The 25,442-nt window shown below is 47.6% G+C and overlaps 1 protein-coding gene across 1 annotated transcript; it reads right to left on the reverse strand.

Moving 5' to 3' along the window:
* Positions 1-1,666: 1,666 nt before the first annotated feature.
* On the reverse strand, positions 1,667-2,149 carry LOC139232769 (zinc finger protein 664-like). Its single transcript, XM_070863271.1, has one exon. The coding sequence runs from the start codon at positions 2,147-2,149 to the stop codon at positions 1,667-1,669; it is 483 nt and encodes a 160-aa protein (XP_070719372.1).
* Between the last annotated feature and the right edge of the window lie 23,293 nt (positions 2,150-25,442).

A 25,442-nucleotide genomic window follows, 5' to 3' on the forward strand; every position in this document is an offset into this window, starting at 1 on the left:
TTTTGAGGATGTAACTAGTAGAGTGGATGTGGTGTATTTGGGCTTTCAAAAGGCTTTTGACAAGGTCCCACACAAGACATTAATATGCAAAATTAAGCCACATGGTATTGGGGGTAACGTATTGATGTGGATAGAGAACTGGTTGGCAGAAAGGAAGCAAAGAGTGGGAATAAACGGGTCCTTTTCAGAATGGCAGGCAGTGACTAGTGAGGTACTGCAAGGTTCAGTGCTGGGACCCCAGCTATTTACAATATATATTAATGATTTAGACGAAGGAATTGAATGTAATATCTCCAAGTTTGCAGATGACACTAAGCTGGGTGGCAGTATGAGCTGTGAGGAGGATGCTAAGAGGCTGCAGAATGACTTGGACAGGTTAGGTGAGTGGGCAAATGCATGGCAGATGCAGTATAATGTCGATAAATGTGAGGTTATCCACTTTGGTGGTAAAAACAGGAAGGCAGATTATTATCTGAATGGTGACAGATTAGTAAAAGGGGAGGTGCAACGAGACCTGGGTGTCATGGTACATCAGTCATTGAAAGTAGGCATGCAGGTTCAGCAGGCAGTAAAGAAAGCAAATGGCATGTTGGTCTTCATAGTAAGAGGATTTGAGTATAGGAGCGGGGAGGTCTTACTGCAGTTGTACAGAGCCTCGGTGAGACCACATCTTGAGTATTGTGTGCAGTTTTGGTCTCCTAATCTGAGGAAGGACGTTCTTGTTATTGAGGGAGTGCAGCGAAGGTTCACCAGACTGATTCCTGGAATGGCAGGACTGACATATGAAGAAAGACTGGATCGACTAGGCTTATATTCACTGGAATTTAGAAGAATGAGAGGGGATATCAAAGAAGCATATAAAATTCGGACGGGATTGGACAGGTTAGATGCAGGAAGAATGTTCCCGATGTTGGGAAAGTCCAGAACCAGGGGTCACAGTCTAAGAATAAGGAGTAAGCCATCTAGGACCGAGATGAGGAGAAACTTTTTCACCCAGAGAGTTGTGAACTTGTGGAATTCTCTACCACAGAAAGTTGCTGAGTCCAGTTCGTTAGATATATTCAAAAGGGAGTTAGATGTGGCCCTTACGGCTAACGGGATCAGCAGGTATGGAGAGAAGGCAGGAGTGGGGTACTGAGGTGCATGATCAGCCATGATCTTATTGAATGGTGGTGCAGGCTCGAAGGGCCGAATGGCCTACTCCTGCACCTATTTTCTATAAGTTTCTATGAAAGACTTGCATTTATATCACGCTTTTCACAACACTAGGGCATCCCAAAGCATTTTACAGCCAATGAAGTACTTTTGAAGTGCAGTTACTGTTGTTATGTAGGAAATGTGGCAGCCAATTTGTGTACAACAAGCTCCCACAAATAGCAACGTGATAATGATCAGATAATGTTTTCTTGTCATGTTGATTGAAGGTTAAATATTGGCCAGGACACCAGGGATAACTCCTCTGCTCTTAAGAGATAGTGCCATGGGATTTTTACATCCAGCTGAGGGCAGACAGGGTCTCAGTTTAACGTCTCACGAATATTAAACTCCAGCCCAGTTATAGGGGTTATTAATATCAGCAGAAACAAACCCCACCTGTCAGAATGAACAGGATTCAGTCCTGGATGTGATTAACAGCAGCAATAACAGCACAATACAACTCCTACGGTCACTTGTGAGCTTGTTGGTGTGTCAGTAGTTGGGATGAACGAGTGAATTCCTTCCCACAAATGGAGCAGGTGAACGGCCTCTCCCCGGTGTGAGTCCGCTGATGTACAGTGAGTTCAGATGATCGTCTGAACCCAGTCCCGCAGTGAGAGCATCTGAATGGTCTCTCATCAGTGTGAACTCGCTGCTGCTTCAGCAAGGCAGAGGAATGAGTGCATCCCTTCCCACACTTGGAGCAAGTGAACGGCCTCTCCCCAGTGTGACCTCCCTGGTGTGCCAATAGGTGGGATGAGTTAGTGAATCCCTTCGCACACACGGAGCAGGTGAATGGTCTCTCCCCAGTGTGATTGCGTCGATGACTATCCAGCTCAGAGGGGTAATTGAATCCTTTCCCACAGTCCACACATTTCCAAGGTTTCTCCCCAGTGTGACTGCGCTTGTGTCTCGACAGGCCAGAGGATCGGCTGAATCCTCGTCCACACATAGAACACGTGTACCATTTCTCCCGCTGTCAACGCTACTTTTTGCTTCCATATTGAATGGCTGAAGATATTCAGGATTAATCGAGTGACTGTCAGATTTTGATGCGATATTTGGTTTGAGTTTCCTGTCTGCAAATCCTCCCTTTCTAATACCCTGTAAAATGAATTTAAAACAGGAAAAAGGGAGTTTGCGAGAGAACCCACAAAAACACAAAGGCAGGTTGTGAAATTGAGCTTAATGAATCTGGTAATTTGTGGGGTCAGCAGCAGAAACACCATGTCTGGGCCTACACAAGACTCTGGCCTCTATGGGAGGAGAGAGAGGTGGAGAGGAGCAAAGGAGAGGGACTTTATACATCTGAACCTCCAAAACCCACGACTTTCACCACCTAGAAGGGTATGGGAAGCAGGTGCATGGGAATACTATCACTTCCAGGTTCCCTCCAAGTCACAAACCATCCTGACTTGAATATGTATTGGCAATCATTCATTGTCATTGGGTCAAAATCTAGTAACTCCCTTCAGCATAAGGACTGTACTGGTTCAAGAAGGCGGCAAACCACCACCTTCTGAAAGGACAACTAGTGATTGGCAATATATGCTGGCCTTGCTAGAGATGCCCACATTCCAAGAATTCAATTTTTTAAATCTGTATGTAAAATGGATTAAAAGCCTTCACAGAAATATTTGTTCCTGAAATAATAGCCTTATGCACCATACAGACAGTGTCTATTTAGCAACCTAATCTCCCTTGGAAGGAGGTGCAAAGCCGAGTGGGAGCAGTGAGGAATGTGGATAAAGAGTGTGGGGACAGGAGCCCGAGACCAGATGAGCAAAGCCGAGTGGGAGCAGTGAGGAATGTGGATAAAGAGTGCGGGGGCAGGAGCCCGAGACCAGAGGTGCAAAGCCGAGTGGGAGCAGTGAGGGATGTGGATAAAAAGCGCGGGGGCTGGAGACCGAGACAGTTGTTGAGCTGGATTACGAGCTGCAGACATTGCAATGCACCAGGGAGGGGAAGAGTTACTGGGACACTTTGCTCCAGGAGGCAGTCACACCATTAAGGTTCAATAGTACTTAGAGTTAGTCAATCATCAGGGGCAGGAGGGTGTGACTGCGGGTCAGGAAGGTATGGGGACCCAGGATGCAGTGATGGAGGAGCCTCAGCCCTTGACCCTGTCCAACAGGTACGAGGTACCTGCTACCTGTATGGATGAGGAAAAGGACTGCAGGGAGGATGGGCAAACTGACCACGGCACCGTGGTACAGGGGGCTATCCAAGTGGAGCGGAAGGAAGGAATGTGGTAGTGGTAGGTAACAGTATAGTCCAGGGGATAGATACTGTTCTCTGCAGCCGTGACAGGGAGTTCCGGAGGTTGTGTTAGCTTAGGCTCAGCACACTCGCCTCTGAGTGAAAAGGTTGTGGGTTCAAGTCTCACTCCAGGGACTTGAGCACATAAGGCTAGGCTGACACTTCAGTGCAGTGCTGAGGGAGTGCTGCACTGTCAGAGGTGCCGTCATTCGGATGAGACGTTAAACCGAGGCCCATCTGCTCTCTCAAGTGGGCATAAAAGATCCCATGGCACTATTTCGAAGAAGAGCAGGGGAGTAATCCCCGGCGTCCTGACCAATATTTATCCTTCAATCAACATAACAAAAACCGATGATCTGGTAATTATCACATTGCTGTTTGTGGGAGCTTGCTGTGCGCAAATTGCCTGCCGCGTTTCCCACATTACAACAGTGACTACACTCCAAAAGTATTTCATTGGCTGTAAAGTGCTTTGAGACATCCATTGGTCGTGAAAGACGCTATATAAATTTATTTCCTTCCTTCCTCCCTCCCTTCCTTTCAATATCTCCTCGCAGCTTGAGAAGAACTTGGAGTGGCACGGGGAGGATCCAGTCATCGTGGTCCATGTAGGAACCAATGACATCGGTAGAACCAAGAATGAGATTCTGCTGAGGGAGTTTGAGGAGCTAAATTAATAAGCAGAACCTCAATGGTAATAATCTCTGGATTACTACCTGAGCCACACGCAAATTGGCATGGGGTCAAGCAGATCAGAGAGTTAAATGTGTGGCTCAAAGAGTGGTGTGGGAAGGAGTTTCAATTCATTGGGCACAGGCACCAGTACTGGGGAAAGTGGCAGCTGTTCCGCTGCGACGGGCTTCAGCATCCTGGTGAATCGTATGACTAGGGCTGCAGAGAGGGCTTTAAATTAACAAATGGTGGGGGGGATCAGGTGAGGGGAAATTTAGAAAGTTAAAGAGAAATGCAAGGCAATAGTACATGGGTAATGATAACCAGAGTGACAGGAAGGGACAGAGCGTACCAGCAAATACGGTCAGAGTAGGGAAAAATGGTAAAAAGACAAAATTAAAGGCTCTTTATCTGAATGCATGCAGCATTCGTACCAAGGCAGATGAACTGACGGCACAAATAGAAATAAATAAGTATGATCTAATCTAAAACGTGATTGCAAGCTGACCAAAGCTGGGAACTGAATATTCAGGGGTATTTGACATTTCGGAAGGATAGGCAGAAAGGAAAAGGAGGTGGGGTAGCCCTGTTAATAAAGGATGAGATTGGTGCAATAGTGAGAAATTATACTGGCTCGGAAGATCAAGATGTAGAATCAGTTTGGGTGGAGATAAGAAATAGCAAGGGAAAGAAGTCATTGGTGGGAGTGGTCTATAGGCCCCCTAACAATAGCTACACTGTAGGACAGAGTATAAATCAAGAATTAATGGGGGCTTGTAAGAGAGGTACTGCAATAATCGTGTGCGACTTTAATCTTCATAAAGATTGGACAAAGCAAATTGGCAAAGATAGCCTTGAGGACGAGTTCATAGAGTGTATTCGGGATGGTTTCTTAGAATAATACGTTGTGGAACCAACCACGGAACAGGCTATTCTCGATCTGGTAATGTGTAATGAGACTGGATTAATTAATGATCTCATAGTAAAGGATTCAGGTAAGAATTTGAGAGTGATAAACTTGAATCTGAAACTAGTGTCTTAAACCTAAATAAAGGCAATTACAAAGGTATGAAGACAGAGTTGGCTAAAATGGGCTGGGAAATAGATTAAAGGGTCAGATGGTAGACAAGCAGTGGCAGACATTTAACGAGATATTTCAGAACTCTCAGCAAAGATATATTCCAGTGAAAAAGAAAGACCCTAAGAGAAGGATGAACCATCCGTGGCTAACTAAGGAAGTTAAGGATGGTATCAAATGGAAAACAAAGGCATACAATGTTGTGAAGATTAATAGTAGGCCATAGGATTGGGAAAATTTTAGAAACCAACAAATAATGACTAAAAAAATAATAAAGAGGGAGAAAATAGATTATGAGAGTAAATTAGCAAGAAATATAAAAACAGACAGTAAGAGCTTCTACAGGTATATAAAAAGGAAGAGTGGCTAAAGTAAGTATTGGTCCCTTAGAGGATGAGACTGGGGAATTAATAATGGGAAATAGAGAAATGGCAGAGACTTTGAACAAATATTTTGTATCTGTCTTCACAATAGAAGTCACAAAAAGCATCCCAATAACAGTACAAAATCAGGGGCAAAAGGGAGGGAGGAAATTAAACAATCATTATCACTAGAGAAGTTGTACTAGGCAAACTAATGGGACTAAAGGTAGACAAGTCCCCTGGACTTGATGGCCTGCATCCTAGGGACTTAAAAGAAGTGGCTGGAGAGATAGTGGATGCATTGGTTGTAATCTTCCAAAATTCCCTGGATCCTGGAGAGATTCTTGCAGATTGGAAAACCACAAATGTAACGCCCCTATTCAAGAAAGGAGGGAGACAGATAGCAGGAAACTATAGCCTAGTTAGCCTGACATTAGTCATTGCGAAAATGCTAGAATCCATTATGAAGGAAGTAGTAGCTGGACATTTAGATAATACAATGAAATATAGTCAACATGGTTTTATGAAAGGGAAATCGTGTCTGACAATTTTCTTAGAGTTCTTTGAGGCTATAATGAGCAGGGTGGATAAAGGGAAGCCAGTGGATGTGGTGTATTGAGATTTCCAAAAGGCATTCGATAAGGTGCCACATAAGAGGTTACTGCACAAGATAAGAGCTCAGGGGTTGGGGATAATATATTAGCATGGATAGAGGATTGGCTAACTAACAGAAAACAGAGTCGGGATAAATGGGTCATATTCAGTAGAGAATGCTGGAAGTCTCAGCGGGTCAGGCAGCATCTGTGGAGAGAAAAACAGAGTTAACGTTTCAGGTCTGTGACCCTTCGTCACAACTGCTGAATGTTTGAAAAGAACATATTCTTAAGCACTGAAAGGGGGAGGGGAGGAAAGAACAAAAGGGAAGGTCTGTGATAGGGTGGAAGGCAGGAGAGATTAGAGCGACAAAAGGGATGATGGGCCGAATTGAAATGGAAAGTTAGAGGTTAGAAAAAGGTTATTGCGGATAGGGTGTGAATGGCGTAGTATTGACCAGCTGCCATAAAAGACAAAGAGAGGAAAAAAGAAAAAAAACATAAGATTGGGAGGGGCGGGTGGGGGGGTAAAGGGAGCCAAAGATGGCCAGAGGTTCTGGTCTGAAATTGTTGAACTCAATGTTGAGTCCTGAGGGCTGTAAAGTGCCGAAACGAAAGATGAGGTGCTGTTTCTCAAGCTTGGAACAGTGTAGGAGACCGAGGACGGAGAGGTCGGAGTGGGACTGGAGCGGGGAATTAAAGTAAACAGGCGATCGGAAGCTCGGGATCACACATACGGACTGAACAGGTGTTCAGCAAAGCATCACACAATCTACGCTTGGTCTCCCCAATGTATAGGTGACTACATCGTGAGCAGCGAATACAGTACAGGTGCAGTGTCAAAGATCCGGAATGTTCCGGAATCTGGATCGATCGGTGGCAGGGTCATCTGGAATCTGTAAAATGTTCCGGAATCCGGACCCACTGACCCTGTCGACCTCGGGGTTCTGCCGCAGCCCGACCTCAGGCCTTGCCGCCTCTTGCCCACCCTTACCTCGGGGCCTCCTCCGCGACGGGGCCCGCCCGAGCAGCTCCTCCGCGACGGGGCCCGCCCGAGCAGCTCCTCCGCGATGGGGCCCGCCCGAGCAGCTTCTCCGCGACGGGGCCCACCCGAGCAGATCCTCCGCGACGGGGCCCGCCCGAGCAGCTCCTCCGCGACGGGGCCCACCCGAGCAACTCCTCCGTGACGGGGCCCACCCATTCTGACGTTCTGAAATCCGGAAATACCCGAACCTGGGCTCGGGTGTTTCCAGATTAGTGACGGCAGAAAGACGATCGAAAGTCCGGAAAAGCCCGGAATCCGCAACGGCCTCGGTCCCGTGGGTTCCGGATTCTCAACGCTGCACCTGTATACTAAATTGAAAGAAGTACAAGTAAATCGCTGTTTCACCTGGAAGAAGTGTTTGGGGCTCTGGATAGTGGGAAGGGAGGAGGTAAAAGGACAGGTGTTGCATTTCCTGCGCTTGCACGGGAAGGTGCCGTGGGAAGGGGAGGGGGTGCTGGAGGTGGCTGTGGAATGGACCAGGGTGTCGCGGAGGGAGCGGTCCCTTCAGAATGCTGAGAGGGGAGGAGAGGGGAGATGTGATTGGTGGTGGGATCACGCTGGAGGTGGCGGAAATGGCGGAGGATGATCCATTGAATGGTGGAGGCTGGCGGGGTGAAAGGTGAAGGCAAGGGGAACCCTGTCGCGGTTCTGAGAGGGAGGGGAAGGGGTGAGAGCAGAGGTACGGGTAATAGAATGGACGAGGGCCATGTTAACCACGGCGGAGAGGAATCCTCAGTTGAGGAAAAAGGAAGACATGTCGGAGGCACTAGTATGAAAGGTGGCATCGTCAGAACAGATGTGATGGAGACGGAGAAACTGGGATGTTGGAATGGAGTCCTTACAGGATGCGGGGTGGGAGGAAGTGTAGTCCAGCTAACTGTGGGAGTCAGTGGCTTATAGTGGACACTGGTCGAAAGCGTATCCCCAGAGATGGAGACAGAAGTCGAGGAAGGGAAGAGTCGGAGATGGACCATGAGACGGTGAGGGAAGGGTGGAAATTGGATGCAAAGTGAATGAAATTTTCAAGTTCAGGGTGAGAGCAGGAAACGGCACCGATACGTCATCAATGTACCGGAAAAAGAGGTGAGGGAGGAGCCCGAGTAGGACTGGAACAAAGAATGTTCCACATAACCCACGAAAAGGACCCATGCGGGTTCCCAAAGCAACACCTTTAATTTGGAGAAAGTGAGTGGAGTTTAAGGAGAAGTTGTTCAATGTGAGAACAAGTTCAGCCGGGTGGAGGAGGAGGAAGGAGGTAGTGGATGGGGACTGGTTGGGCCTCTGCCTTCTCTCTCCACAGATGCTGCCTGACCCGCTGAAATTTCCAGCATTCTCTGTTTTTATTTCAGATTCTAACATTCGCAATATTTTGCTTTTGTATGGGTCATTTTCAGGTTGGCAAACTGTTTTTTTGTGGTATACATCAACGATCTAGATTTGAATATAGGGAGTATGATTAAGAAGTTTGCAGACGACACTAAAATTGGCTGTGTGGTTGATAATGAAGAGGAAAGTCAGGGGCTGCAGGAGGATATCAATCTACTGGTCAGGTGGGCAGAGCAGTGGCAAATGGAATTTAATTCAGAGAAGTGTGAGGTGATGCACTTTGGGAGGGCTAATAAGGAAAGGGTATACACATTAAGCGGTAGGCCACTTAATAGTGTAGATGAACAAAGGTACCTTGGAGTGCTTGTCCACAGATCCCTGAAAGTAGCAGACCAGGTGGATAAGGTGGTTAAGAAGGCATACGGAATGCTTGCCTTTATTGGCTGAGCAAGGAGGTTATGCTTAAATTGTATAATACGCTGGTTAGGCCACAGCTGGAGTACTGCGTGCAGTACTGGTCGCTGTATGAAAGGAAGGACTTGATTGCACTAGAGAAGGTGCAGAGGAGATTTACGAGGATGCTGCCTGCAATGGAGAATCTTAGCTATGAGGATAGATGGATTTGTTCTCTTTGGAATAAAGGAGGCTGAGGGAAGACCTCATTGAGGTGTATAAACTTTTAAGGAGCCTGGATATAGAGGATAGCAAGGTCCTATTTCCCTTGGTGGAGGGGTCAATTACAAGGGGGCATAAATTTCGGGTTGTTGGTGGAAGGTTTAGAGGGGATTTGAGGGGAAGCTTCTTTACGCAGAGGGTTGTGGGGGTCTGGAACTCGCTGCCTGGAAGGGTGGTGGATGCAGAAACTCTCACCACATTTAAAAGATGCTGGATGTGCACTTGAAGTGCCGTAACCTGCAGGGTTACAGACCTAGAGCTGGTAAGTGGGATTAGACTGGATAACATCTTGTTGGTTGGCGCAGGCACGATGGTAAGTACTTCAGGGGATCTAATACGGCCAGTGTGATTTCCTGAACTAATTTCGATCGCCTGGATGGGTCGGAGAGGAATTCTCCCAGAATTCTTTCCGAATTGGCCTGGGTTTTTATCTGGTATTTGCCTTTCCCAGGAGGACACATGTCTCTGGGTGGGGTGGAGTGTAGGATGTTTTGGTGCATGGGATGGGGCGGACTGGTTGGGCCAGATGCTCTTTACCTGTCCGCCATTGTTCATTGCTCATAGGTTTATATGTAACCTTCAGGGCTGTTGACTGAGGGCCGCGTGGCTCTTTGTCGGCCGGCACGGACACGATGGGCAGAGGTGGCCTCCTACTGCGCTGTAAATTTCTATGTTTCTATGTAATAAATGGGGTGCCACAGGGATCAGTGCTGGGGCCTCAACTATTTACCATCTATATTAATGACTTGGATGAAGAGACCGAGTGCAATGTAGCCAAGTTTGCTGACGATACAAAGACAGGTGGGAAAGCAAGTTGTGAGGATGACACAAAGAGTCTGCAATGCGATATTGATAGGTTAAGTGAGTGGGCAAAAATTTGCCAAATAGAGTATAATGTTAGAAAAGGTGAGGTTATCCACTTTGGTGGGAAGAATAGAAAAGCAAATTATTATTTACATGGAAAGATATCACAGAATGTTGCAGTACAGAGGAACCTGGGGGTCCTTGTGCATGAAACACAAAAAGTTAGTACTCAGGTAGAGCAAGTGATCAGGAAGACAAATGGAATGTTGGCCTTTATTGCAAGGGGGGAATAGAGTATAAAAGCAGGGAAGTCCTGCTACAACTGTACAGGGTATTGGTGAGACCACACCTCGGGGCCAAAATTGCCCCTTCCCTCAAGGTCTGTTACTGCCGGAAATCGGTGCCCACGTTGCGAAGTGCAATGGCTGCCGATTTTTCGTAGAATGGCCAGCATTTTGAAAATTTCGTGGTCATCATCATCTCATCATAGGCAGTCCCTCGGAATCGAGGAAGACTTGCTTCCACTCTTAAAATGAGTCCTTAGGTGGCTGAACAGTCCAATACGAGGATCACAGTCCCTATCACAGATGGGACAGAGAGGCGTTGAGGGAAAGGGTGGGTGGGACAGGTTTGCCAATCACTCTTTCTGCTGCCTGCGCTTGATTTCTGCATGCTCTCGGCAATGAGACTCGAGGTGCTCAGTGCCCTCCCGGATGCACTTCCTCCACTTAGGGCGGTCTTTGGTCAGGGACTCCCAGGTGTCAGTGGGGATGTTGCACTTTATCAGGGAGGCTTCGAGGGTGTCCTTGTAACGTTTCCTCTGCCCACCTTTGGCTCATTTGCCGTGTAGGAGTTCCAAGTAGAGCACTTGCTTTGGGAGTCTCGTGTCTGGCATGCAAATTATGTGGCCTGCCCAACGGAGCTCATCAAGTGTGGTCAGTACTTCAATGCTGGGGATGTTGGCCTGGACGAGGTCGCGTCTATCCTCCCAGGGGATTTGTAGGATCTTGCGTGTCTCCTGTGGTACACCGGCGGTGACCTGCTTCCCCCCTCCCCACTGCCCCGCTGCTGCCGATCCGTCATAAGTGCATCATCAGAGAACGCACCGGTGATGCTGCCCCCCGATCTTGAATGTCCATCCAGAAAATGTTGCTGCCGTCGCTCGGAGTCACCAGCGGCTTTTTGTGCCGGTGCACTGTGTTTGCAGTGCTTCTAAAATGGCAGTGCGGCCACCATTACAGGGGAAGGCCGACCGCTGCAGCTGCCATTGAGTGTGCCAGGCCATTTTGGACCTAACTTAAATATTCACAGTGGCTTTCCGTTTGAAGTGAAGTGGAGAGATGTAGTGATGCGCCAGCGGGATGATGGCATCAGCGCTATGTGGACAGTCCACCGGCCCCACAACCTCCGCCCCTCCAGTGTGTGATACGCTCACCCCCCAACCTCCGGCCCGCCATAGAAACATAGAAAATAGGTGCAGGAGCAGACCATTCGGCCCTTCGAGCCTGCACCACAATTCAATAAGATCATGGCTGATCATGCAACTTCAGTACCTCACTCCTGCTTTCTCTCCATACCACTTGATCCCTTTAGCCGTAAGGGCCACATCTAACTCCCTTTTGAATATATCTAATAAACTGGCCTCAACAAATTTCTGTGGTAGAGAATTCCACAGGTTCACAATTCTCTGAGTGAAGAAGTTTCTCCTCATCTCGGTCCTAAATAGCCTACCCCTTATCCTTAAGACTGTGACCCCTGGTTCTGGACTTCCCCAACATCGGGAACATTCTTCCTGCATCTAACCTGTCCAAACGCGTCAGAATATTATATGTTTCTATGAGATCCCCTCTCATTCTTCTAAATTCCAGTAAATATAAGCCTAGTCGATCCAGTCTTTCTTTATAGATCAGTCCTGCCATCCCGGGAATCAGTCTGGTGAACCTTCGCTGCACTCCCTTAATAGCAAGAATGTCCTTCCTCAGATTAGGAGACCAAAACTGTACACAATATTCAAAGTGTGGCCTCACCAAGGCCCTGTACAACTGCAGCAAGACCTCCTTGCTCCTATACTCAAATCCTCTCGCAATGAAGGCCAACATGCCATTTGCCTTCTTCAGCGCTGTACCTGCATGACAACTTTGAATGACTGATGTACCATGACACCCAGGTCTCGTTGCACCTCCCCTTTTCCTAATCTGTCACCATTCAGATAATCTGCCTTCCTGTTTTTGCCACCAAAGTGGATAACCTCACATTTATCGACAGTATACTGCATCTGCCATGCATTTGCCCACTCACCTAACCTATCCAAGTCACCCTGCAGCCTTTTAGCATCCTCCTCACAGCTCACACCGTCCCCCAGCTTAGTGTCATCTGCAAACTTGGAGATATTACATTCAATTCCTTTGTCCAAATCATTAATGTATATTGTAAATAGCTCGGGTCCCAGCACTGAACCCTGCGGTACCCTACTAGTCACTGCCTGCCATTCTGAAAAGGACCCGTTTCTTCCTACTCTTTGCTTCCTGTCTGCCAACCAGTTCTCTATCCACGTCAATACATTACCCCCAATACCATGTGCTTTAATTTTGCACACCAATCTCTTGTGTGGGACCTTGTCAAAAGCCTTTTGAAAGTCCAAATACACCACATACACTGGTTCTCCCTTGTCCACTCTACTAGTTACATCCTCAAAAAATTCTAGAAGATTTGTCAAGCATGATTTCCCTTTCATAAATTCATGCTGACTTGGACCGATCCTGTCACTGCTTTCCAAATGCGCTGCTATTACATCTTTAATAATTGATTCCAACATTTTCCCCACTACTGATGTCAGGCTAATAATTCCCTGTTTCTCTCTCCCTCCTTTTTTAAAAAGTGGCATTACATTAGCTACCCTCCAATCCATAGGAACTGATCCAGAGTCCATGGAATGTTGGAAAATGACCACCAATGCATCTACTATTTCTAGGGCCACTTCCTTAAGTACTCTGGGATGCAGACCATCAGGCCCTGGAGATTTATCAGCCTTCAATACCATCAATTTCCCTAACACAATTTCCTGACTAATATTTCTTTCAGTTCCTCCTTCTCGCTAGACCCTCGGTGCCCCAGTATTTCCAAAAGGTTATTTGTGTCTTCCTTAGTGAAGACAGAACCAAAGTATTTGTTCAATTGGTCTGCTATTTCTTTGTTCCCCATTATAAATTAACCTGATTCTGACTGCAAGGGACTTGCATTTGTCTTCACTAATCTTTTTCTCTTCACATATCTATAGAAGCTTTTGCAGTCAGTTTTTGTGTTCCCTGCAAGCTCACTCTCATACTCTATTTTCCCCCTCCGAATTAAACCCTTTGTCCTCTGCTGAATTATAAATTTCTCCCAGTCCTCAGGTTTGGTGCTTTTTCTGGCGAATTTATATACCTTTTCCTTGGATTTAACACTATCCCTAATTTCTCTTGTTAGCCACGGTTGAGCCACCTTCCCCATTTTATTTTTACACCAGACATGGATGTACAATTGTTGAAGTTCATCCGTGTGATCTTTAAATGTCTGCCATTGCCTATCCACCGTCAACCCTTTAAGTATCATTCGCCAGTCTATCCTAGCTAATTCACGTCTCATTCCATCAAAGTTACCTTTCTTTAAGTTCAGGACCCTAGTCTCTGAATTAACTGTGTCACTCTCCATCTTAATGAAGATATCTACCATATTATGGTCAATCTTCCCCAAAGGGCTTCGCACAACAAGATTGCCAATTAGTGTGTGAACTTCCGCTAAACCCCAACCTCCGCCCCTCCAGTGCGATCCGCCCACCCCGAACCTCCGCCCTTCCAGTGTGCGATCCGCTCACCCCACAACCTCCGCCCCTCTAGTGTGCGATCTGCCCGCCCATAATTTCAGAAAAGGGGTCAGCCATTTAAGAGGAAACAAGAAAGATAGGCTTGCATTCATATAGCACCTTTCATGGCCTTCGGACATCTCAAAGCGCTTTACAGCCAATGAAGTACTTTTGGAGTGTAGTCACTGTTGTAATGTGGGAAAGACGGTTAAGAGGAGGAATTTCTTCTTTCAGAGGGTCGTGAATCTGTGGAATTCTCCACCCCAGGGAGCTGTGGATGCTGGGTCATTGATTATATTCAAGGCTCAGATTCTTGAACTATAGGGGAGTCGCGGGTTAAGGAGAAGAGGCAGGAAAGTGGAGTTGAGGCCGAGATCAGATCAGCCATGATCTTATTGAATAGCTGAGCAGTCTTGAGGAGCCGTATTCTTATTCCTGCTCCTATTTCCTATGTTCTTATATGTGTTCTTAGAATCTACCTCCCTTGACAGTCTCACATCAGATATTGTTGGCCCGACTGGGTTCAGACAGGCCGTTGGGAGTAGAATTAAGTAATCGGGATAAACCCATAGCTTCTCCTCCAGCTCACACTGATGCAACAAAAATGACCTAGACAGGAGGTGAGGGACCTACCTTCTGTCACCTCCCGACAGTCGCTGACTAATGGCGGCTGCAGGACCCACAATTCTCCCCGCCGCAGAAACCGCTCTATCAAACGCACTGATTCCCCCACTGAGAGTGCGTATGCTCCCCAGGGCCATGAACCATTCTCTGAGCGCCTGCGTCCTGTCCTCTGTCCCGAATCGGACTTTGTGAATGCAGCTGAAGAAATTGGGAAGCGGCGGCTAGGATGGTGGAGGCGCTGCTCCCCACCCCCGGACTCTCCTGGTGCCGCATGCCCCACCGCCTGGCTTCTGGGCCGCTCTGACTCGGGGCTGGAGCCGCACTTGGTGTTGCTGAGGCCGCGCTCACTCCGTTCAGCTTCCGGGGCCCGCACCGCGCTCGCTCCGTTCAGGGAGGCAGTCTCCGGGGACCAGCCCTTCTCGCACCTGCACGCTGCGCCCCTGCTGGTGGAGATAGGGCATATTCCACCCTGCGGGGCACTCTGGGTAAGGTCATCCGCCATTTCAATACAGTCGCAGAATGATCACGGAAGGAAACCAGCGTGTCTGTGATGGTGTGATAAATTGAATCATGTTTCTATAATTGTATTTCCAAATTTAGATTCTGATTTTTTTCTTCCTTTAAACTCCTGAACCTCGCATTTCATCTGGCAGCGTCCTGTGGGCGAGTGGTGATTGATTGCCCTGGGAACCAACAGGAAGAGAGCTCAGAGGCCGGAGGGCCCAGGGAGCGGCATGCTCTACAACCAATCGTGGACTTTGAGGGGTGGATCCTGAGTCGGCCAGTCAGGTGGGTCAGTGCGAACCCGTTAAATAATTTATCTTTTAAAAACTAACTCAAGATTTCTTTTGTCCACCAAACAGTTTAACTTCTGTCAGTATTGTGTTTCCCTGGAGTTCCTACTCTGAGTTTCAGAGCCTTCAGTGCCGAGTAGACCAGGTGTTTAAAGCTCATTCATTTCCCTCGCTCCATGTCGCTGTTAGTTAAAGGTTCAGAGATTGACTTCCCTCATTATGCATCTGTTTGAGGGCAAACAGAGACTGTGGCCAAACCCCACCATCACGCAGCACCTTCAGTGTATGCTCAGAATTACCACATGACAAAATACTGGAGGGCAAACAGTGAGTGAGACTGAACCTCACAATCACGCAGCACCTTCAGGAGGGAAATGGAGAAAAATCCGAGTGTGCGATGAATCTGGATTTCAAACAGCGAGGATGTGATGCGAGTGTGTGGGACAGCTTGGGGGCAAGAGAGGAAAGAGTGTTTCAGAGAAACTAGAAATATCTGTTGAGAATTTTGATCCTGTACTTACAGCGACGACTCTTGTAAATGATGAGGACAGATTGTAGACACTGGGCTCGTATTCCTTGAATAGAGAAGATTAAGGGGTGATCTAATTGAGGTGTTTAAGAAGATTAAAGGAGTTGGTAGGATTAGATCGAGAAACTATTTCCTCTGGTGAGAGAGTCCACAACAAGGGATCATAAGCTTAAAATGAGAGCTCGGCCGTTCAGTGAACATAATAATAACATAAGAATTAGGAACAGGAGTAGGCCATCTAGCCCCTTGAGCCTGCTCCGCCATTCAACAAGATCATGGCTGATCTGGCCGTGGACTCAGCTCCACTTACCCGCCCGCTCCCCGTAACCCTTAATTCCCTTATTGGTTAAAAATCTATCTATCTGTGACTTGAATACATTCAATGAGCTAGCCTCAACTGCTTCCTTGGGCAGAGAATTCCACAGATTCACAACCCTCTGGGAGAAGAAATTCCTTCTCAACTCAGTTTTAAATTGGCTCCCCCGTGCTACTCTGCTCTGTTGCCTCCTGCCTTTTGCATTCTTTCTTGGGGTTCTGTTCATCTGAGCTCTCACCCACTCTAACTAGCTCAGAGCCCTCTCCTGGGTTCCCATCCCCCTGCCAAGCTAGTTTAAAACCCTCCCAACTGCACTATCAAAACCACCCGCGAGAACATTGGTCCCATCTCTGTTGAGGTGTAACCTGTCCAACTTGTACAGGTCCCACCTACCCCAGAAGCGGTCCCAATTGTTCAGGAAACTAAAGCCTTCCCTCCTACACCAATGCCCCAGCCACATATTTATCTGACTAGCTTTCCTATTTCTACCTTTACTAGTATGTGTCACTGCCAGTAATCCCGGGATTACCACCTTTGAAGTCCTGGCTTTCAATCTTACTCCTAGTCCCTAAACTCAGCTGTCAGGATCTCAGTCCTCTTTCTACCTATGTCGTTGTGGACCAATGTGGACCACAACCACTGGCTGTTCCCCTTCCCTCCCCAGAATGCCCTGCATTCACTCAGTGACATCATTGACCCTTGCACCAGGGAGGCAACACACCATCCTGATGTCACTTTTGCTGCCGCAGAAGCGCCTATCTGCTCCCCTAACTATTGAATCTCTTATCACTATAGCCCTTCCCGTCTTCTTCCACCCCCACTGTGTAGCTGAGCCACCCACGGTGCTGTGGACTTGGCCCTGGCTGCACTCCCCAGAGGCATCACCGTCCTCGCCAGTAGTCAGAATAGAGAACTGGTTGGAGAGCGGGATAGCCTGCACTACCTGCCTCGCCATACTCTTGTTTGCGACGGTCACCCATTCCCTATCCTCCTGTACCCTGTTAATCTGTGGGGTGGCCAACGCCTGAAACGAGCTATCCACGTACCTCTCATTCTCTCGGATGCTCCTCAGTGCCTCCAGTCCTCGCTCAAGCTCCGAGACTCGGCGCTCGAGTTGGAGGAGCTGGAGACACTTCCTGCACATGTGGTCATCCCCGTTGCGGGAAGCATCCAGGAATTCCCACATGGCACAGGTGTTGCATTCCGTTTGAATGAGCTGCCCTGCCATCCCACTAGTTACCCTTAAATTACCCAGCAAAAACACTGACTCCCACTACACAAACTAAACAGCTATTTAGTAATTTATCCTCTTATCTATTAGAACACAAAATCAAAGAGATATACTCACCAGTCGATCAGCCAACCACTTACCAGCTTGGCTGGGACGTCACTTTTTGATTTCTTGTCCCTCCTCCCCGCACTGCTCGCTCACCGACTGCCGCTGGGTCTTTGTAGGCCGCTGACCCCGGACTGCCGCTGGGCCTTTGTAGGCCGCTGACCCCGGACTGCCGCTGGGCCTTTGTCGGCCGCTGACCCCGGACTGCCGTTGGGCCTTTGTAGGCCGCTGACCCCGGACTGCCGCTGGGCCTTTGTAGGCCGCTGACCCCGGACTGCCGCGGGGCCTTTGTAGGCCGCTGACCCCGGACTGCCGCTGCGCCTTTGTAGGCCGCTGACCCCGGACTGCCGTTGGGCCTTTGTAGGCCGCTGACCCCGGACTGCCGTTGGGCCTTTGTAGGCCGCTGACCCCGGACTGCCGTTGGGCCTTTGTAGGCCGCTGACCCCGGACTGCCGCTGGGCCTTTGTAGGCCGCTGACCCCGGACTGCCGTTGGGCCTTTGTAGGCCGCTGACCCCGGACTGCCGCTGGGTCTTTGTAGGCCACTGACCCCGGACTGCCGTTGTAGGCCGCTGACCCCGGACTGCCGTTGGGCCTTTGTAGGCCGCTGACCCCGGACTGCCGCTGGGCCTTTGTAGGCCGCTGACCCCGGACTGCCGTTGGGCCTTTGTAGGCCGCTGACCCCGGACTGCCGTTGGGCCTTTGTAGGCCGCTGACCCCAGACTGCCGCTGATGCTGCTCCTCCCCGCACTGCTCGCTCACCGACTGCCGCTGGGCCTGAAAAAACAGCAGCCTCAGCGGCTCCGACCTCCCTCCGATCACAGTGATGATTACAGGAAGCACAGGCAGTGGAAATCTGGAACTCTCACCCCCAAAAACTGTCGTGGCTGAGGGCCAATTGAAAATATCAAAACTGAGTGTGCTAAAATTTTGTTAGGCAAGGGTATTAAGGATTACGGAACCAAGTCAGGGAGATGGGGTTAAGATACAAATCAGCCATGAACTAACTGAATGGTGGAACAGGCTCAAGGAGCTGAATGGTCTACTCCTGTTCCTATGTTCCTGCTTACAGTGCTGACTTTTGTAAACAGCTTTTACAGGGTATGAGAGGGGGAGGATATGAAGACAGCATTAAACCTGGGCCCCAACTGTTCCCACCACACAGTCGCACTAGGTGGTGCCTTTACCCACTGGGCCATTGAGAGGAGGGTTCAGTGACCCTGTGAATGTTTAAAAATGTACAGAGACATTGAAGTTGAGAACGTGGGAATTGTATAGGGACAGTATAAGCTGACAAAGAATTCATGGAGGAATAGCCATGACATCTCAGACTCGAGACTGTGAAATGTTACAACACTAACGCATATTGAAACAAAACCCACAGCTTGCAGAAAAACCTCAAGGTCTTATTAAATCATGTTATTAACCGGAAACATTAACAGAAGGTCTTTGTTTAAAATCAGACCATACTTAGGTCGGCTTATGAGTGGACAAAGGGAAAGAGGGATCAAAAGGGATAGGCTGAACTAGGATGTCACTCTGACCCTATCTTGTTATCTTTTGCCGAAAATGTATAACCGTCATCCCTTTACAATGTAACGTCACTTTGTCCGTAGGAAGTGAGTGCGTTCTATCAGAGTTGCATTCCTTCTGTCTGATAAGGTCCCCGATCAGGATTTGCTTTTTAAATAAAAGCTTGCTTTGTTTAAAGCACAAACGGTATTCGTTTCAGTAATTTTACTGAACCAGATTGAGGTAAAAGAATCCACATTTATATTTGGTGTCAGAAGTGGGATCTCAACGGACGACTGCCGAAAACTTGCGAATTAAGAGCCAGACTGGCCTTGGACGAGACGAGGGGAAAGTGGCCACTGGAGTGAGTATGATTTCAATACTGCTCCAGTTTCCCCCGGTTTCAAAAGTCTGAGGAATGTTTAGCCACTCGCTGGTTCTCAGGTAGTGTCTGAACGAGATCCAGGACAATCTGGTGAATACCTTTCAAACTTAGAATAGGGATAGAGATAGGGAAATTGTGCGGTGACGCAAACCAAGCGGCGACTCGGAAAGATAGGTTAGAATAGGTAAGTCTGCCTGGGTTCAAGGCCCAGAGCCTGCCTGGGTTCGAGGCCCAGTGTCTGTGTGGGTTCGAGGCCCAAGTAAAACCGCGCGGCAACGCGGAGAGAGAGAGAATCGCGCGAACCGTGTAGGGAAACGCGGAGGTTAGGGAATTACGTAAAATTAAGCTGCAGGACTACGCGGGACTGTGTAAATTTTAAATTGTACTTACGCCAGGTACAGCGTCGACCTTGTATATCACTTGGTCCGCCTAGGCTCTGGGTAAGATAACTGAAACCACTACGGGGCGACGTGGAGACAATCAGGTCTAATTAGGACCCTGATCCAACGTGCGGCGACACAGATGGGTAATTTAGATAAAACTACGAATTCCCTGAAAGGTCATGGATCCAAAAATTAATAGGAAAGAAGAGAGACTCTTGTGAACGTCTGTTTTAAATGAGAAATGCTTGTGTGATTTTTACTGTAAAAAAAAGCCGGGGAGTTGTGGTTTGTTTTAGCTCCACCCACTTTTTCAAACAGAATGAAAGTTTTTTTAACCCTTCGAAGTGTTGTCCTGTATGTGGGAAGTTTAAGAGTGTGAACCTTATTGAATTACGTATATTCGGATGATAAGTTACGGAGCCAGGAAATGCACAAAGGATAGGTTTGTTGAGTAAAAAAAAAGAAAAAAATACATGGTCCCAGTGGTTAAAAAAGGATTTGACATGCTCACTTACTTGTCGAAAGAAAACATTCAGAGAAGGCACAGCAAAACAACTGAGATGGATTCAAAAGGATTCAAAAAAAATATTATATTAAATAACACGACCTTGAGGCTGGAACAATTGAGATAACGAAAAGCAGTCCACAGCCTACGTGCCAGACTTCCCTCTAGTTATGGAAAAGACAAAAAAAAAGTAACGTACTAAATAGGTGCTGAAAGAAAAAAAAAATGTTCTGAGATTTTAAATTGAGAAAAATTCCACTGCAGTCTAAAAAAAATCACTCCTGTCCAGTTGGCAGAAAAACTCCATTAAATTAGGAAGGAGGACATATTAAAAACCATAAACGTCTTAAAGAGTGCACGCACGAGAAACGTACTCAGAGTTCCACTGGGACCTCTGAGAAAGGTATCGATAGACTACGTAGTTAAAATGGTTGGCTTTGCATTGACCGAGGCTGATGACGAAATTGAATTTCAGTAAACAAATAGCTATTAAAATGTGTGGTCTTATTTTAAATCAATTTAAAAAAAATATCTTTGGCAAGTACTTGAATAAGAAGTTAAAAAAATATTGGAGTTTAATCAAATGCTGCCTTTCCTGATGAAAAGATTTTTTTTTTCAGATGGTTACGTGAAGTCACGTAATGACATCAGGTCTTCTTACAAACCTGTAAAGGAGTTAACCCTTTCCATTGACAGCTGTTTCATACTGAACATTATTAATTTGGATTTCTTAATAGAAAAAAGACTCACCTAACAGAGGAATGGTGCGATAGTCAGAATAAAAATAAAAACAGAACTAGCTTATGTAATAATACTTGCCTGATACAATAAAGAAATAGATACTCAAACAAAACAAATTGAAGAGTTAAAAGGCTAAGATAAATAAGCTGAAAGGGATCCACAAACCCAACTTAACCCTGACCTCCGATTTCACGGAGTGACCTCGACATGCATGGATATAATGCAGAATTAAGGGACCTGTGGGCCCTGGTAAAGCAAACCCTGAGCCCAACTGAACATGCCCGATTTCTAACTCACCTAGGACGTGCTACTCATGATGCATTGGTGGTTGCTCACCCCAACAATGTCCAGGATCACCTAAACGCTATCTTTAATGCTCTCACCACGACCCTTCAGAAGCCCATCAGTATGGCCGCAGTATTAGAAACTAAACCCAAACGAGAAGAAACTGCCGATGAATTCATGGAAAGATTTATTGAAATATACGGAAGTCAATCAGGAGATAATGCCTTCAGGGCAGGAGAGGATTCTCCTCAATTCTGCGCTATCCTACTTCAGTGCCTGCCCAATTCGATTGCTCACGCTATCCGGACAAATAATTGGGCAGATAACAGTAAAGCCCAGATGGAAAGGGCGGTTAAATATTATTGGCAGGAAAAGAAAGGAGAGGGAGGAGGTGCGCCCCCAACCCGGGTCAAGACTGAATATGTGACTAGAAAGGAAGAGCCGCCTCGGGTGGAAGGACCAAAACCCGACCCAAGGGGATACCAGATGGAACCGCAGTATTGCGTGCAGGGTTGGGTGGATAAACAGGGAGACGGTTATATCAAACACCCAAATGGCCCGGGCCCTGCTAATTACGGACCGCCCTACTGTCCCCGGCCTGGTATGGGAAGAGGTCGGGGCTGGGAAAGATGAGATGGATGCTTTATTTGTGGGCAAGAAGGACATTGGAATAGAAATTGTCCCTCCCGTCAGCACGAAAAGGAAGAGGAGGAAGAGGAGGGGGGCAAGGGGAGAGAGAACGGGGATCTTACACTAACTTCTCCCAGAACAACCCCTTTGGCCAACCGTTCCCCGATTTGTATTGACTACGCAGCTTGATTGTGCAGGGACCCTCCCCGGATGACGAACCGATGATATTGTTAAAAATTCGGAATGAGTGGCAACCCTTCTTGATAGATACGGGAGCCTTCATGTCTTCTATACAATCAAAGCTTAAACTCCCCACCTTCACTGAAACACAGGGACTGTCAGGATTCCTGGGACAAGTCTCTACATTCCCGGTGTCAGAACCGGTTAAAATGGGTTACCAGGAAGAATCGGTGGAACATCGAGTTGTTATCACAACCAATCTGGACTGTAACTTGATGGCTAGAGACCTCCTCTGCAAATTCCAGTTGCATTTAGAGTGTGGAGATGATGGGATTATTGTAAAACAGGGAACCCTTAAACGGCAATATTATACCACTAGAACCCCTCAGTGGTGGTCTCTGGACCTGCCGCAGGCACCCTATCACGTGACCCTAGCATACGATCCCAGTGGAAAGAATCAGGACCTGCAGAACTTTTATCAGGATCACGAAGGGGAAGTGAAGGAAATTCTATTAAGGGCTAGAGTGACTGGACCGGAAGGAGAGGCAAATTTTGTGGAAATGGACAGCCCCCAACGGTGGCACCACATATTACTCATGAAGTATTACCTCCCCACCACGCTAAAGATTTGGGAGTTATGGTGCGCCAGGCTATAGACGAGGCTGACCCTACCAGCCGGGATGTGCATATTATAAAACATGGCCGAACAGTCCAATTCCACGGGGACCCCGAGAAGGTCTTAACGACTCTGCAGCATCATACTGGCTCTGACATACCTGACTATGTGGATCCTCATATGTGGGCAGAGGACCCCTCCCAAGTGGGTTATACTCCCATTGATCCGATTGAGATCCCAGTGCAGGGCAATGTGGACTGGCCCTCTATCCGACAGTACCCACTGAAATCACAGGCAATACCGAGTATCCACCGAGCTTTGGAGGCTAGCCGAGTCGAACCGATTTGCCAGTTTCCAGTCCCTAGCACGGCTAAACAAATGCGACAGTGTTTGGGGATGATCAGTTACTGCAGATCCTGGATCCCTAATGTTGCCCTGATGACTAAGCACCTCACCCCGTATACAAATAAGTAAGGCAGCTTTGAAATAAAAACCGCAGACGTCCAAGCCTTTAAGGAACTAAAGACAGCCCTGCTGCAAGCTCTGGCTTTGGGCCGGCCCCTCTATGACCGGCCCTTTCAACTGTATTGTACAATTCTGAAAGACTGTGCTACTGTTGTCTTAACATCTCTCACTCCGTAGCTGCCCTCCTGGGCCAACTGCAGACTCAACACCTTACCATGGCCAGGCAAAGCAGATATGAGATCTACTTACTAAACAATCCTAAGCTGACCTATCGGCACTGTACTGCCATTAATCCGGCATGTTTTCTTACTGAGCCGCCCCAAGATGAGGAAGAACCCAGTCATGATTGTTTATCTTTAATTCAAGAGGCCACATCAGTCAGGGAAGATTTAGTTGATGTACCTATGGAAGATCCAGACTGTATTATGTATGTTGACGGAAGTTCTTCTATTAATCCAAAAGGTACACGAATCTCAGGATACGCCATAGTAAACCAGGAGAATCAGGTCTTGGAATCTGCCGCTTTTGAAACCGCCTATTCTGCCCAACAAGCTGAACTATTCGCCCTCACCCGAGCCTGTATCTTGGCCAAAGACCTCAAAGTCAATATCTATACCGACTCTAGGTATGCCTTTGGGGTGGCCCATGATTTCGGACAATTATGGAAAAATAGGGGATTCCTAACCTCACAGGGGAATGAGATATCCCATAAGCAACCAGTATCTGATTTGTTGCAAGCCCTCATGCTCCCCAAGCACATTGCCGTTGTTAAATGTACCGCCCACACCACCGGAAAATCCCCGGTTGATATAGGGAACCACTGTGCTGACAAAGAGGCTAAACAGGCCTCTCGTGACCAACAGATGGTAGTGCCCAAAATGATGAGTCAGACTAAAAATCCTGCGAAGGATAAGTTAGCCTCGGAAAAACCAATGCCAACCATCCAAGATGTTATAAAAGCACAGGAGGATGCTACTGAAAAAGATAAACTGTTGTGGAAATATTATGGATGTACTTATGACACTGTTTCTAAACTCTGGACCACTCCCGCGGAACAGGCTTGCATGTCTGACGAGTTGGCTCTATGGGTTATTGAATGTATGCACTTTGCTACTCATTGTGGAGCAAGGACCACGAGTGATACACTTTTGGCGACTTGGTGGCACCCTAGACTCCAGGCGCTCGCCCAGAACATCAGTAGTCGTTGCCTGGTTTGCCAGCAACATAATCCAGGGAAGGGAGTCCCCTGTGATTGGGGTAAAACGCCCCTACCCGAAGGTCCCTTTGAGACATTTCAGTTGGACTACATTGAGTTGCAAAAAGTTCAGTGTTACAAATATGTGTTAGTAATAGTAGATGTGTTTAGCAGATGGATTGAAGCCTACCCTACCCTGGACAATAAGGCTCAAACTGTTGTTAAGGTGTTAATGAGGTAAATTGTTCCTTGATATGGTATCCCAGCTCGACTGATGACCACCTATGTTCTTTCTCTAACTCAGGCTCTGCGACTAGCTCACAACCAGGCTCGAGAGGCTCACCTCGACCTCCCAGTTTTACCCGAATTGTCCCTCGTGGCACCAGGGAAGTATGGATTCGGAAGGGATTAGAGCCACGATGGGAGGGGCCTTTTCAGGTGTTACTCACTACCCCCACTGCAGCCAAGGTTGAGGGGAGGGGTGCCTGGGTTCACCTGCACCACTGCAAGCTCACCACCCTCTAACGAACCTATTTTACTGGTTATTCTAATTCCTGTTTCTGTTCCAGACTTCCTCTTCTCCATAGCTGAACAAGGCCGTTGGCATCCTAATTGGAACGTGGACCAGTTTGAACTTTTACCCGTAGTGATAGACAGCCAGCTACACCGACGGTGACCTGAGAAGAGAGACGGGAAAACTGAACTCTTTTAATCAGCAAAATAATTGGACTATTTATCTGAATCCTGAGCCATAAGATGAAACTGTGTCTGTATGCCACAGTCTGTATAATAGTGTTGATATATGACAGTTTCGGCGCATGGGAGGGAAGACAGAGACGAGAGCTCCATGTAAACACCTTTTTGTACATGTCTTATGGCCACTTTTCTAGATGCTGGGTGTGCTCACATATCCCTATACATTCCAAAGGGGGAATTCCTTTGCGCCCCGTTCCACTGACCCTAACTGAGACTGTCAGATGGATTCAGAGCCAAACTATCACGAAAGGAGGGGGGCCAATACAATTAGTCAGACGTTCCAGGGATGGTACCAACCAACCTACGACCGTGGAAAGAAACCCCCATTCTTAGCCCTGAC

This window comes from Pristiophorus japonicus, chromosome 20 (genome assembly GCF_044704955.1).
Source record: "Pristiophorus japonicus isolate sPriJap1 chromosome 20, sPriJap1.hap1, whole genome shotgun sequence".
Lineage (NCBI taxonomy): Eukaryota > Metazoa > Chordata > Chondrichthyes > Pristiophoridae > Pristiophorus > Pristiophorus japonicus.